The sequence below is a fragment of the Tympanuchus pallidicinctus genome, unplaced genomic scaffold (genome assembly GCF_026119805.1).
Source record: "Tympanuchus pallidicinctus isolate F22 unplaced genomic scaffold, pur_lepc_1.0 scaffold35, whole genome shotgun sequence".
In the NCBI taxonomy this organism is placed as follows: Eukaryota; Metazoa; Chordata; class Aves; order Galliformes; family Phasianidae; genus Tympanuchus; species Tympanuchus pallidicinctus.
Genome location: NW_026294753.1, coordinates 1,277,995 through 1,292,902, shown reverse-complemented (window position 1 = coordinate 1,292,902; position 14,908 = coordinate 1,277,995). Strand labels below are relative to the sequence as shown.

The following is a 14,908-nucleotide window of genomic DNA, read 5'->3' as shown; positions in this document are numbered from 1 at the left end:
AAGGAGCTGGAATTGTTCAGCCTGGAGAAGAGGAGCTCAGGGGAGACCTCACTGCGCTCTGCAGCTTCCTGAAGGGGGATTGTGATGAGGAGGGGTTTGGCCTCTTCTCCCAGGCAACAAGCAGGACTCGATGCAATGGCCGCAGTTTGCAGCAGAGGAGGTTTAGGTTGGACATGAGGAGAACTTTTTCTCTCATGGTCAGGCACTGCAGTGGCTGCACAGGGAGGTGGTGGAGTCGCCGTCCCTGGCGGCGCTCAAGAGGCGTCTGGATGGGAGCTGTGAGATCTGGTGCAGCGCCTGTGGCAGCGGCGATGGGAGGGCGGCTGGACTCGATGATCCCGCAGGTCCCTTCCAATCTTGTGGTTTTATGAATCTTGTGGTTTTATGAATCTATGATTCTACGTTTCTATGACTCCACCACTCCACGCTCCTACGACTCGCACCCCTGAGGCAGCCCCGCAGGCCGGGAACGCTCCCGCCCCCTAAGCCCCGCCTCCTCCGCACTGCGCACGCGCCCGAGGAGCACCGCGCATGCGCCCTGCCGCCCGCCGGCCTCATGCGCTTGTGCGCCCCGCCGGCACGGCGTGCGTGTGCGCTCCTCCCCGCAGGAACCCGCGCGCGGGAACAGGTGAGCGCCGCCCGGCAGCGCGGGGGGATCTGCGGGGCGAGGCGGCGGGAGGGCGGGGCGGCGCGGCGGGGCGGGGGCTGCGCGGCCCCTCCTGAGGCGCGCTGTCAGACCGGCAGGCAGATGAAGTACATCCTGGTGACGGGCGGGGTGATCTCGGGCATCGGCAAAGGGATCATCGCCAGCAGCATCGGCACCATCCTGAAATCCAGCGGGCTGCGCGTCACCTCCATCAAGATCGACCCTTACATCAACATCGACGCCGGGACCTTCTCCCCGTACGAGCACGGTGAGCGCCGGGCCGGGGGGAGTCGGCACGGCTCTGCCCTGCGCGTCCTCCGTGCCGGGCGGAGCTCTGCCTGCTGCCGCAGAATCGCGATGGCTGCACAGAACCGTCCGGCCCGACCCCCTCCCCCCTCCGTGCCCGATGGCCGCATCCGTGCGGTTCTGCACCGCACCCGGGGATGCTGAGCCCTGCCTGTGCCGTTGCATCATTGCTGTTTCGGAGAAGAAATTGCTCCTAATGCCCAAGCTGAGCCTCCCCTGGTGCAGTTTGAGGCTGTCGCCTCTCACCCTGTTGCTGTTACCCGATCCTTTCGGTGCCTGAAGGGCTGTAAGGGACAGACTTCAGCAGGGCCTGTGGTGATGGGACAGGGGGAAATGGTTTCGAACCGAAAGAGGGGAGATTGAGGTGGGGTGTAAGGAAGGACTTTTTGCAGTAAGGCCGGTAAGGCGGCGGCACAGGTCGCCCAGAGGGGTGGCGGCTCCCATCCCTGCAGACAACCAAGGTGAGACCGGAGGGGCCGTGAGCACTGATGGAGCTGTGGGTGCCTGTGCTCAGTGCTGGGAGTTGGACCACATGGCCTTTATGGGTCCCTTCCAACTCAAACTGTTCTATGATCCACAGCCTCCCTTGCAGGGGCACTGAGGTCCCTGTGAGCCTCCTCCAGACCCAACCACCCAGCTGCTCCCCGTAACGCTTTTGCTGCAGACCCCTGCCCGCCTGTCACACACAGCCTCCAACCAAGGGCTGCGTTGCTCTGAGCTGTGTGTGATTCTCTGTGTGCTGCAGGAGAGGTGTTTGTGCTGGATGATGGTGGGGAGGTGGACCTGGACCTCGGTAACTACGAGCGCTTCCTCGACATCCGCCTCACCAAAGACAACAATCTGACGACTGGGAAGATCTACCAGTATGTCATCAACAAGGAGAGGAAGGGAGACTACCTCGGCAAAACCGTTCAAGGTGATGTGAAGCTTTGTTTCTGATGCCAGGGAATGTATTCTGTATTTCTGTCCTGCTTTTTTTTTTTTTTTTCCTTTGGATTCCATCTCAGTTTGAGGCCTTTCTGTGGTCAGTCCTGTCCTTGTGATACGTATGATTTGTTTTTAAAAGGGGGAATTGTCTTAAACTGAGACAGGGGAGGTTTAGGTTGGATATTAGGAGGTTTTTCACCCAGAGGATGGTGATGCACTGGAACAGGTTGCTGTGGATGCCCCATCCCTGCAGGCATTCAAGGCCAGGCTGGATGTGGCTCTGGGCAGCCTGGGCTGCTGGTTGCACACAGCAGAGGGTTGGAGCTGGATGAACATTGTGGTCCTTTTCAACCCAGAACATTCAGTGATTCTATGATAAGTAGAAGGCGCAGCAGTGTGAATGTAGGGGCAGATGCTGTGGGTTAGCTGTAGTCCTGCAGACTGTTGCTTGGGAATTCGTCTCTAAATTGGAGAGATATGAAGGGTGGACTGTTTGGTGGGTAAGGATTTGGTTGGATGTTGTGGCCAAAAGCTGTGTGTGCGGGTGGGGGTGAGGAGGAGTGTTGTCCCCAGGGCTCCATCTCAGCACTGGCGCTCTGCAGCATCTTTACCAATCTCGTTAATGATGGATGGAGTGCACCCTCAGCACTTTGCTGATGGCACCGAGCTGAGTGGTGCAGTTGATGCAGAATAAGGAAGGGATGCCAGCCAGAGGGACTGTGCTAAACTTCAAAGGCGGGGTCCCTGTGGACCTGATGAGGTTTGACAAGGCCAAGTGCAAGGTGCTGCACCTGGGTCGGGGTAATCCCAGATATGGATACAGGCTGGGAGAATTCCTTGAGAGCAGCCCTGCTGAGAAGGGCTTAAATGTCCTGGTAGATGAAAAATATAACGCAAGCCAGCAGCGTGTGCTTAGGCCAATGGTGTCCTGGGCTCCATCAGCATGGATGGCAGTGGGCAGGGGGGATTGTTCCCTCTGCTACGCCCTCATGAGGCCCCATCTGCAGTACTGTGTCCAGGTCTGGAGCCCCCAGCACAGGAAAGATGTGGAGCTGTTGGAGAGGGTCCAGAGGAGCCACAAAGATGCTCACAGGGCTGGAGCACCTCCCCTACAAAGGCAGACTGAGGGAGCTGGGCTTGTTCAGCCTGGAGAAGAAAAGGCTGTGGGGTGACCAGTGTTTAAAAGGGGATTATAAACAGGAAGGTAATCAGCCGTTTATACTATAGATATATAGTGATAGACAGATAGTGACAGGACAGAGGGGAATGGTTTTAGAGGAGGGAAGGTTTAGATTGGATGTTGGGGGAGGTTTTCCATTGATTGGCAGTGAGGTGCTGGCACTGCTGCCCGGAGCTGTGGATGCTCCATCCCTAGAGGTGTTTAAGGCAGGGTAGGATGGGGCCCTGGGCACTGATCTAGCAGTTGACCTAAGGGCTGGCAGCCCTGCCTGCAGCAGGGGGTTGAAATCTGATGATTCTTGGGGTCCCTTCCAACCCCATCCCTTCTATGATCCTATGGACGTGCTGCCTGACCTGTATCCTGGGCTTGGATCTGACTTCCTGACACAGCCAATCCTAAATGGGAACTTCAGAGTGATGTGGATAATCTGCTGGCTGGTTAAGACAGTTATTGCTGCTTAACTCATTCAAGTAATACTGTGGTGTCATTAGGAGACCAAAAGGATCTGTGAGGATCTGATCAGTCTCTGTCCTTTTCAAGAACCCTCCACAGCCGTTCTGGATAAAGATTTCTGCAGGCAGTTTAAAACAAGCTGACTCTCTGAGCTCAGCATGTGGAACTGTTTGTACTGGAAACTTCCAGCTTAACAGAAACATTTCCATTTAAACAGATGTGAGCAGTGGGGCTGCATTTCCTGCCAAGGCACCTCTTGAAAATGGCAGCCAAAAATAACCATTTCAAACATTCATCCTTGAGAAATGCACGTTGGTGCTTTGGGAAGTGATCTAGGAAGCAGGAGCGGTTTATTTTTGATAATTGCATCTTCAGTCAGTGAAGCTGTGGTCTTAACTCTTCTCCTGGCTTCTTCCTCAGTGGTCCCCCACATCACGGATGCCATCCAGGAGTGGGTGATGAGGCAGGCACGCATCCCTGTGGATGAAGATGGTGTGGAACCCCAAGTTTGTGTGATTGAGGTGCGTAGCTCTGGGGGCATTAAACCAAACTGTATGCATGTTTTGTTTAGCAAAACTCACCTTTCAGGAATAGTTGGCTGCTTGTTGTTGGGTTCTTGCAAATCTTCCTTGTTAGCCTTAAGCTTTTCGGTGCTTTGTGTCTGAATCCATGTGCAGAAAGACTTGGGTCTTGGAACAGGCTGCCCAAGGAGGCTGTGGATCCCCATCCCTGCAGGCATTCAGGGCCAGGCTGGATGTGGCTCTGGGCAGCCTGGGCTGCTGGTTGGCGACCTGCACACAGTTGGAGCTGGATGAGCGCTGTGGGCCTTTGAACCCAGGCCATGCTGGGATTCTGTTACAGTTGCATTTTTGAAGCCCTCTGCCTCAGATGAATCTACGGAATGAATTTTAATGAGAAGCTGATGCTTGGAAGGCTGAGTTAATCATGCTGTGCCCTCTTTGCACCCGGTGGGTGGAGGAAGGGCAGGGCAGTCACCTCAGGCACCTGTCTGTGCTTCTCAGCTGATGCTCCGCAGGGAATCGCGGTGGTGCTGGGAGGCGTGTTGGTGTGGCTGTGTGTGTTCGTGCACCTCAGTGGCCTTTGTAGCAGAGGATGTCACGATGCTAACTTGATTTCTAAACACCTTTGTCTTTCCCAGCTCGGAGGCACGGTGGGTGATATTGAGAGCATGCCCTTCATCGAGGCCTTCCGCCAGTTCCAGTTCAAAGCCAGGAGAGAGAATTTCTGTAACATTCATGTCAGCCTCGTTCCGCAGGTATGGAGCTCAGCTGTGGGCTGGGTGCTTCTGAGCCACCTGTATAACTGCATTCTGAAACACCTTCTCTGCATGCATGTTGTATTTGGGTTTCTGTACGTAGAAACCTGCAGAAGAAATCGCAGCCAGAGGGTGGTGAGGCACTGGCACAGGTTGCCCAGGAGGCTGTGGATCCTCATCCCTGCAGGCATTCAAGGCCAGGCTGGATGTGGCTCTGGGCAGCCTGGGCTGCTGGTTGGCGACCTGCACACAGCAGGGGTTGGAGCTGGATGAGCACTGTGGGCCTTTCCAACTCAGGCCATGCTGTAGTTCTGTGAAATGCAGAGAATATTTGGTTATGTATTTTATAAACAGGAAGTGAACAGAAAGTTTTCAGAGTTTTTAAATGTGTTATAAATGGAAGCCTGAGTTTTGTGCCTCTCCCATCTTTAACTGCTGCTTTTCCTTATGGCAACACGGGAAGCTTTGTAGGTAAACATGCTTTGTAGGGCTTGGTTCAGAAATGCCACCAACAAGCTGTTGTGAAGCAGTGCTCTCAGAAGAGAAATGTAATTAGAAATCACGAAGGAAAACAAAGTTTTCTTATGTTCCCAGTTGGTGGTGCAAGCTCCAGTCAATACCTAAAGCACAGTGGAGCTTCTTCATGGCATGCAATGCCTGGTACAACCTCACCTGTGTTATCTGACCTGGCTTTGAAGGCAGTTTACAATCTTACCCACCCAAAAATGCTCTATTCTGAATCACTGCTGAAAAAACAATTTTTCCATGGTTGTTGACAGTACCAGAGAGCATCTTCTGTAGCTCTAGAACTCTGTAGATGAGAGTTCCTCATCATGGAACTGGATTTGGAGTCATTGGATTGAATTTCTGAAGTGCAGGCTGCTCTCTTTTCTGCTGTCCTTTCTTTCCTTTCCTTTGCATCCAGGCTGGGTGATTTAGGGGGAGAAAACAAGGAATGGAAAATGTGAAGTATTCAGAAGGAACAGTGGGGAAAAAAATATTGGGCTTTCCATCCTGCAGTGGGATGAATTCCTGCTCAGTGTGCAGACTTCAGCTCTGTTTTTCTGGTTGCTCTCAGCCTTTGGGATTAAAATGCAGAGGAGTAATTGAAGCTGATATGAATTGTCTAAAAGCCAGATCAAAGTTTTAGAAGATGAATAGGGGTGGAGTAAAGTTGGAGAGCAGCACGATGCTCTGTAGCATCAGCAGTTAATGCAGCCAGTTCTCCTCTTTGACCAGCCGAGCTCCACAGGAGAGCAGAAGACAAAACCCACCCAAAACAGCGTCCGGGAGCTCCGAGGTCTCGGTCTCTCCCCAGATCTGGTAAGCTTTGTTCTGTGGCTCTGGGTTTGGGAGTGAAGCGCTGGCAGTGCGATCTGGCACTCAGTGTAGCAGCTGGGGGTTGGTGATCCATCAGGTCCCTTCCAACCAAAGCCATTCTGCGACTGCGTGTCCCTGTGCTGCAGCCTGGCCTCCTTAATGCTGAGGTTGGGAGCTTTTAGCACAGAATGGAGCTGTTTTCTCTCCCAAGTCAGAGGCTGTGGAACGATGGCTTTGTTCAGCGTTGTTCTGTGGGTGCCTGAGTGCTGCTGTTCTGCTTCACAAGGGTGAGGTTGCTGCTCTGTCAGATCGTTTGCAGGTGCTCCACTCCCCTGGATACCTCCGTGAAAGAAAAGATTTCCATGTTCTGTCATGTTGAACCAGAACAGGTAAGGGTTGCTGTCTGCAGATACATGCAGTAAATGTTGTGGCTGTTTGTTGGGCGCTGTATCTGAGCGCAGAGCTGATGTGCTCCAGCTTTGCCTTTCTGGGAGCTGCATAATTCATCTGCTTCTTTGTCTTACCTGTATTCTTTACATCAGTAAACATTACAACAATGGTCCCTTTTATGCCAGCATTTTTTTATAAGTAAATACACTTAGGCTTGGAATTCAGTGGCATCCAAGGTATTTTCTGAATATCTTTTGACCTCAGTTATTCCTTCTACAAAGACAGAAGAATGAGTATTTTTCAGTGCTGTGAGACCAGAGGGCAGTTGCCCAAAATTAAGAGGATATGAATGCATTTCTGCTTGCTGCTCCTCTCATGATGTTATTCTTCCACCCAAGCCTGTGTGAAGAGAATTGAACAGGAGTTTAAGTGGGGCTCTCAGCTCTGGCTGGCCAACCTGCTGCTGGCCAGGAGCTGTGAGTAAGCTGGATCTCACCACACGCTTCCCAGGAAGTTTAGTACAGCTTCCCCTGGTTGTTGCCCATCTGCAGTTGCACTTAAAGTGAATACAGAGGAGAGGAGTCACAATTCAGGAGTTTTATCAGTCAGGTGCTGAGCTCTGCTTTCATGTGACTCGGGAGAAGCGATACTTTAAAAATAGCCGTGCCTATATCTATATAACTGCCTAAAAATAATCTGCAGGGCGCTCAGCTCAGCTCTAAGCCTGCTGGTATTTGATGCACAGGTCATCTGCGTTCATGATGTCTCTTCCATCTACCGGGTTCCTCTGCTGCTGGAGGAGCAGGGGGTTGTGGACTACTTCAGGCGCAGGCTGGACCTCCCCATTGGTAAGCAGCCCCGCAGGATGCTCATGAAGTGGAAGGAGATGGCTGACAGGTGAGCTGCAGAGCTGGGAGCCCGTTGGGTTATGAGTGTTACCCTGTTTCCGTTCATTCCTGTTCTGCAGTGCCATCTCCTGCCTTATTTTCCTCCTGGGGGAGAGGATGGAGGTGGAAAAGCTGTTATTGCGTAGCGCTGAAATCCGTCTCTGGGTGTGCATGGCATTCATTGGCTGCACGGATTAAAAGCAGGGCCTTTGGGGTGTGCGTTCCAGAGGGTGAGGCAGCTGTGCTGTAACTCTGAGATGCTGAGACACTGCAGGGACCACAGCGCTCTGTCCTCGTGAAACACCAAGCTGAGGGTTTTCAGTCTGTACCCGAGTCCTTCCTGCCCAGCACGTCTCTGCCCTGGGAAGGAGCAGAGCTGAGCGATGCTTCCCTCCCACTGTACCAGAGCACTGCTGCAAAGAGCGTCTCATTACTGTGTGCAGTTTTGGGCCCCTCACTGCAAGAAAGACATTGAGGCCTTGGGATGTGTTCAAAGGAGGGCAGCAAAGCTGGTGAGGGGTCTGGAACACAGGGCTGATGAGGAGAGGCTGAAGGAGCTGGGAATGTTCAGCCTGGAGAAGACGAGGCTCAGGGGAGACCTCACTGCTCTCTATAACTTCCTGAAGGGAGGCTGCAGTGAGCTGGGGGTCGGCCTCTGCTCTCGTGTCATCAGTGATAGGAGCAGGGGGAATGGCTTCAAGCTGCGGCAGAGGAGATTCAGGCTGGACATGAGGAAGTGTTACTGTTCAGAAAGGGTGGTCAGGCACTGGAATGGATGCCCAGGGAGGTGGTGGAGTCACCGAGCCTGGGGGTGTTCAAGGAAAGGCTGGATGTGGAGTTGAGGGACATGGTTTAGTGGGAGCTGTTGGTAATGGGTGAACAGTTGGACTGGATGAGCTTTTAGGTCTTTTCCAACCTTGGTGATTCTATGATTCTGTGACAGCCCTCGTTAAGCAGCGTGATGGAAGGTACCCAGCAACTCTGGCACAACTTTCCAACAGAATCCCTTAGCAGGAAGCTCACCACGTCAGGGCACAAAGCAGGCAGCACAGCATAAGATTTTTGTATTGTATTCCTGGCTGCTGCAGTGAGCTCTGTCAGCAGCGTGGGGATGCTGAACAGGAGAAACATGCACAGTTGTGCTTTGATCTTCTCTCCTCGTGATTTACTGCTGACTTTTTTGGAAAAGAAAGACAGTTTGGATCTATTCCTAACAGCTTTTCCTCTCGCTTTGTGTTTTGTTTCTTACGTTCTTGCTTTGACGTTTTTAGGTCCCAGTTGCCACAGGAGGCCTTCTCTTCCGCAGGTTTCTCTTCCCATTGACAGACTGGTAGAAGTTGAGCTGTTTCTGTCACTTGGAAAAGATCATCAGTGATTTTTACCCCCTTTTTCTCCTCGTAACCCCCGTGTTTTGCTTTTCCTTCAGGTATGACCGTCTCCTTGAGACGTGCTCCATTGCACTTGTTGGCAAGTACACCAAGTTTTCAGACTCCTACGCCTCCGTCATTAAAGCACTGGAACATTCTGCACTGGCTATCAACCATAAACTTGACATCAAGGTGTGTGTTTCCCCCTCCCAAAATCCACCTGCAGTGCCACCCCTCTTCATGAGGTGTCTCATAAACCGTGTGGGAGGGTTGGTTCTGCCACTGAGCTTTGAAGCTGTGTTGGATTACAGCATCCAGACGTCTGCAGTCGGGCACAGAACAGCAAAATCTGTGGGTTCTTCCCAGCAGCTGTGTTTGATGGTGGGGAAGGGGTGCTGGTGCCTTGCATGGCCTTATGGAGTTGTGTAGCTGCGTTCCAGGCTTCAGAAAGAGCAGGGTGGTTGTTGCAACTGGAAAACCTGCAGTTTTCCCATGCTTAGCACTGATGACAGCATTATTTAACCATAATGACCTACGTTTCACAATGTCCTCTTGTTTCACTGGTACCTCTTGAAGGTCAGGTGAGGTGCGTTTGTGGAACGATGCTTTTGCCTTGTGGTTGTCAGCATCTCGTGGTGCTGTGTGGAGATGTGACACTGAGCCACGTGGATTTGGGGTTTTCTCTTGCAGCAGGGAGGGGAGGATACAAAGACATGGCTTCAGTTAGTGCACACCTAGCGTGACAGTGGGGGGAAGCAGTTCTCTTGGCTAGCAAAGGGGAAATGAGTGCAGAAAACCCAAAAGCGTTGAGTAGGACACACGCTGAGGGCAATCCAGGGGAGGGAAGGAGGAGAATTGAAGAGTTTTGGTCTTGCTGCTCCTCTCATTGTCTTTTCTGGATTTTTTTTCCCCAGTACATCGACTCTGCTGACTTGGAGCCTGCCACCCTGCAGGAGGAACCTGTCCGATACCACGAGGCGTGGCAGAAGCTGTGTGGTGCTCAGTAAGATCCTTACACTTCTTTGGGCCGTGGCTGATAAGCTTGTGCTGCTGATGCTCTGGGGATGAAGAGCTGCGCTGTCAGCCTGTGTCTTAGGCACTGTGCACAGCCGTGCTGCCCCAAGTCGTCTTGATGGAATTTAGGGTAGAGGCAGAAGAGATGATAGGTGGAATGGAGAAGAGCTGTTAACAAAGCGGGGATCCTGCGAAGGGCAGCAGGGGGGGACATTGATGCGCACAGGGAAACAGGGAGAAGGGAAGTGGTGGGCACTGCTGAAACCAAAGGGAGAGGGAGGGAGGGTGGAAGTGTGCCATGCAGTACTGCAGGGAGGTGTGAGGAGGGGAAGAGTTGTTTTGCAATGTGCAGAAATGCCAGGAGTTATCCCAGGAAATGAGCAGAGGGGGAGGTCCAACATGTTGTGGAGAAGTGGTGTGTGGCTGTGGGGGCTGTGCTGGTGAGCACTGTGTGAGTGGTGTCTCTCATCCCGGTGCAGTGGCGTGCTGGTTCCTGGTGGATTTGGTGTTCGGGGCACAGAAGGCAAAATCCAAGCTATTTCCTGGGCAAGAAAACAGAAGAAACCCTTCTTAGGTGAGAAATGTTCTTCATCCATATGAAGAAGTAAAGCAAAGAAGGAGACTGAATAACGCTGTAATGGACTTCAGCACGAGCTTTGCTGACTCCCATTGCTACCCAGACTTCTGAATGTCAGAGATAAGTGCTGAGGGCAGCAGTGCTCTGTGCTGAGCTGTGCCACCACCTGTAGCAGGCTGTTAGGTGGTCAGGGCTGGCTGGGGTGGTGAGGCACTGGAACAGGTTGCCCAAGGAGGCTGTGGATCCCCATCCCTGCAGGCATTCAGGGCCAGGCTGGATGTGGCTCTGGGCAGCCTGGGCTGCTGGTTGGTGACCTGCACACAGCAGGGTTGGAACTGGATGAGCACTGTGGGCCTTTGCGACCCAGGCCATGCTGTGAGTCTGTGGGTTGTGATGGCAGATCCCTGTGCTGGGGGCTGAGTTGCAGACGAGGCCGTGGTCTCTCTGTGTTTTCACTGATGGTGTCTGTAGCTTCACCACGTGGGCTCAAAAATACCTCATCTGTGTTCTGCCTCTTCTTCTGCAGGAGTCTGCTTGGGAATGCAGTTGGCAGTTGTGGAGTTTGCACGCAGCGTTCTTGGTTGGTCAGGTAATTGCACAGAACCATCCCCAGGCCACGGACATCTCCTTTTGGCTGTTTGGGTAACACCTGTAATGCTTTCCATTTTTCACTGGCACATAGATGGCATTTTATTTTTCTTAGGCTTGTAGAAAATTCCCCTCCCCTTTTGCCAGCTCAAAGGAAAAAGAATAATCTCATTCGGGCAGGATACAGTGGGGGCATTCACTCAGTGTTCAGAGTGACCTGAGCAGAGCTGTGTGTGCAGGGCCCTCACAGCCCATGGCCACAAGAGCAGCAGTGCAGCTGGGCAGGCAGCAGTGCCAGCTTTGCTGCCTTGAAGTGCTTTCTGGGCTCAAATAGAGCAGGTCCACCTGTCTGACCTTCCTCCAGAGCGTCAAACTGAACTCAGTGCTTCAGGCTGACTGTGAACCTTCACAGGTAGTGAAGGTGAGAGGGAGGAACGTGTTTGTGAGCCCTCCTCCCTCCCCCATTCTGCACCTTGTGCAGAAACATCCTAAGTCGTGTTTGTGAACTTCTGTGAGAGGGACTTAATGGTGTTTCTAACCCCTGGATGTAACGTTACAGATGCGAACTCAACAGAATTTGATCCCAACACCACTCATCCAGTGGTGAGTATGCCGTGACTTGCTGGCTGTATCTTCACTGTGCTCGAGTTGGTTTTCATCACTTATTAATCTGCATGGAAAGTGTTGTTTCCTGCTTGGCTGTATGGCAGCTGCTGCTTTTGAGGGCTCTGCAGGGCTCAGTGGGCTGCAACAGGGATTTCTTTAAAACGTGATTTATCTCATTGCACTTTTTCAAGTAACCAAGGTGTTTTTTCAGAGGGGAAAGACAAAGCTGCCCCTCTTCAAGGGCACTTGGAAAGCTGTCTGATTTCATGGGACCACGTGTGGTGATATCTGGGTCCAGTGCCATCAGTATCGCTCACTGATGACCTCAGTAATTAACAGAAGCAGACAGGAATTGCCTGGAAAGGCTGTGGGTGGTCTGAGCTGTGTTCTCAGCCTGCAGGCTGCATGCAGTCCCACCACACCCGCACTGTGTTCCAACAGCCTTTCTGGAACATCGCTCTCTCTGCTGCCCTGCCCAGTCAGAACAGTGTTCCCTGGGCTGCTGCCTGTGTTTTCTGCATGGATGTTGCTTGTCCCCTGTGAATGTTTCAGTGTTTGTGTGAGGCTGTGTGTCCCTCAGCCTCATCCTGCTCTGAATTTCCCAGGTGATCGACATGCCAGAACACAACCCTGGGCAGATGGGTGGAACCATGAGGCTTGGCAAGAGGAGAACGCTCTTCCAAACGAAGAACTCAGTCATGAGTAAGGCATTTCCTACCTGTGTGTTCTGAGTGCCTCCTGGTGCTCATGGGGACGTGTCAAAACGTGGCACTGTGTGCACTGGTTGATGTTTGCTCACAGATGTTCACCTGTCTTTTGGTGCAGGGAAGCTGTACGGCGATCACGATTTCTTGGAAGAGAGGCACAGGCACAGGTTTGAGGTACGATTGCTGCTGTGGGTGCTGGGCTCCCGTGTACAAGCCAGGCACAAAAGAAGATGGGTTCTCTCGCTGTTTGTCCTCCAGGTCAATCCGGAGCTGAAGAAATTTTTTGAAGAGCAAGGCTTGAAGTTTGTCGGCCAGGATGAGGAAGGAGAGCGGATGGAAATAGTTGAGCTAGAAGGTGAGTGTGTCAGAGGGTGACCTGTGTGTGTTAGCACCTGCAGGGGGCCTGCTGAGGGACACACATGGGGCCACGCTCCCTCACGACCATTTCTTGCATGGTGAATTGCACTAACATGAGTGCCATGGGCCTGCCCTTGTAGGAGCAAGAATCGGGGTAGGAAGACCCTGTCATCAACAAACACACCCTGCAGACTTGTCAGTGATGTGTCCTGGCTTTTTTTTCCTTGTAGAGCATCCATTCTTCGTGGGTGTTCAGTACCACCCTGAATTCCTCTCCAGACCCATCAAGCCGTCCCCGCCGTACTTCGGGCTGCTGCTGGCGTCTGCAGGAAGGCTTGCACATTACCTGCAGAAGGGCTGCAGGCTCTCTCCCAGGTGGGTTGGAGGACAACAGCAGGCCTTTCGTGGGGCAGCACAGCTTCCCAGGGGATGAACTGGATGGAGAGTCACAGAGGGGACTTTGTGGGGCTGCAGGGTAATGGGGCGTGCAGCACTGCTGCTCACGCTGTGTTGTGGGAGTGCCCCGCTGTGATGTGCCAGCTTCAGCCTGCTGCCCTGCTGGGAGCTGTAAGGAAACTGAGCCAGGCCTGCTTTTGTGGATGATTTTCCCCTTTTAGATCTTTTCTCCGTGTACAGAGCAATGCAGAGCATTGCTTTTACAGTAGGAGCGCTCGTGCTCACTGAGCAGCACAACCAAAGGCCATTAACAGTGCCAAAGGCAGGGAGTACTAAAGCACCAAAGCAGGGCAAGGTGTAATGCAGAGTTTGTAATGCAGAGCACAGCTCTGTCCAGACTGAGCTGCAGCACAGCTGTATCACAGCAGTTCTGTGCTGCTGCATGGGGAGCAGCCATCCCTTGTGCTCTGGTTGATCTCTGAGCACAGTTGCTGTCGTGACGCCCCATTTCAGTGCCCTGCAGCTGCAGGGATGTTTTAATTTCCTGCTTTGGCCATGGGGATGAGGCAGCTCTTTCCATCCAGAGAGACCAAGTTCCATCCTTCCTGCAGCAGCTGAAGGCAGCGTTGCACATCTGGAGAGTCTCTGTGCTGGTGTGAGCAGATAACAAAACACGTGTGGTCACTTCAGCACAGCCTCCGTTCCTCACTGCTGTGCTGGCACAGCTCTTAGCAGCAAGGCTTCTCTCTGCACACCGGTGCAGGTGGCAGCAGGGGGTGCAACAGTCTGTGCACCAAAGGGTGCTTCAGAGAGATGTGGGTACAGGGCTGGGCAGAGAGAACTGGAAGGAATCCAGCAGGGACAATGCAGAGTGCTGGGGGAGCGTCCCGAAGAATCCCTGCTTGGTTTGAGACTGCAGCATGCACGGTGTGTGTGCATCATGTGGAGGAGTTCACCCTGCAGGTCTGGTGCTGGGTATCGAGCAGCTGCGAGGAGGCTTTGCTCCAGAGAAATTCCCTTCACAGGGACTTTACAGGGACCTGACAGCATCCCAGCAGTGCTCAGGAACAGGTGTTTATAGCCCTGTAAAAATGTGTGGGATGGGATGAGGCAGTAGGCAGAGATGTGAGGTCCAACTGCGGGCTGTGCTGTTCCCAGGGTGCTTCCCATCAGAGCCACCGATTGGTTCTGAAAGCTGTGTGATGGATTAAAGGCAGCTGGCTGCCACCAGGAGGCTGAAAGGGAATGCACAGTGCAGGTGGCTAACCAGTCTACTTGCTATTAGCTTGGTGATGATCAGCGGGGTCTTAGAAGATCTGGTACAAAAACAATGTTAGGGTTTGCCAGTCGAAATCAACACGTGGCCGAGCCCCACAGGGGCGGCTCTGGGAAGCTCTGCATGCCTCACTGCTCATCCTTGGGCAGAAGGAGGCACTGCTCCCACTGCAGAGCCCTCAGCACTCGTCCCACAGCACTGCCTCTGTCCTCTGCAGGGACACCTACAGCGACAGGAGCGGCAGCAGCTCCCCTGACTCGGAGATAACAGAGCTCAAGTTTCCATCCTTCAACCACGACTGATGCTCGGTAACTCCCAGTGCTCCCAACCCTTCCCTTATGGAAAGGAAAGCTCAGCTGCTCTGCTCTGAGTGTGTCTGTGTGTCTGCTGCCCTTCAGCATCACTAATTCTTTCTTTTCCTCTTTACTTTTCCTCCAGCTGTGTCGTGGCTGAAGAAGAGCCCCCGTTTGGTTTTCTGGGCCCTCTCACAGCAATACGTGGCCGCTCTCCGCTTCTGCCTTCCCTAACTTATGGTTTATACACTTTTGTTACTGCATCCCCTCCGTTTCCTCAGCTCTTCTTTTGTACTTTGGCGTTGATGTTGAATCACAATGGGAAAAGAGCTCAGCGTAGCA

General features: G+C 52.9%; 1 protein-coding gene across 3 annotated transcripts; it reads left to right on the top strand.

Annotated features, from left to right (window-relative positions):
• The first annotated feature begins 521 nt into the window (after window positions 1-521).
• Window positions 522-14,829, top strand: CTPS1 (CTP synthase 1). Of its 3 annotated transcripts, none has more exons than XM_052699195.1 (19): window positions 522-628; window positions 737-914; window positions 1,698-1,868; window positions 3,933-4,033; window positions 4,672-4,788; window positions 6,028-6,111; window positions 6,417-6,497; window positions 7,244-7,395; window positions 8,812-8,944; window positions 9,667-9,755; window positions 10,246-10,340; window positions 10,870-10,932; window positions 11,491-11,534; window positions 12,143-12,239; window positions 12,363-12,418; window positions 12,503-12,599; window positions 12,832-12,976; window positions 14,491-14,581; window positions 14,712-14,829. In XM_052699195.1, the coding sequence occupies exons 1-18, from the start codon at window positions 557-559 to the stop codon at window positions 14,573-14,575; spliced, it is 1,860 nt and encodes a 619-aa protein (XP_052555155.1). In that variant the 5' UTR covers window positions 522-556; the 3' UTR covers window positions 14,576-14,581; window positions 14,712-14,829. The 3 variants fall into 3 exon arrangements, with proteins under 3 accessions (XP_052555155.1, XP_052555157.1, XP_052555156.1); XM_052699197.1 differs by having other exon boundaries at window positions 531-628; window positions 745-914; XM_052699196.1 differs by lacking the exon at window positions 737-914 and having other exon boundaries at window positions 567-628.
• Window positions 14,830-14,908: the final 79 nt, after the last annotated feature.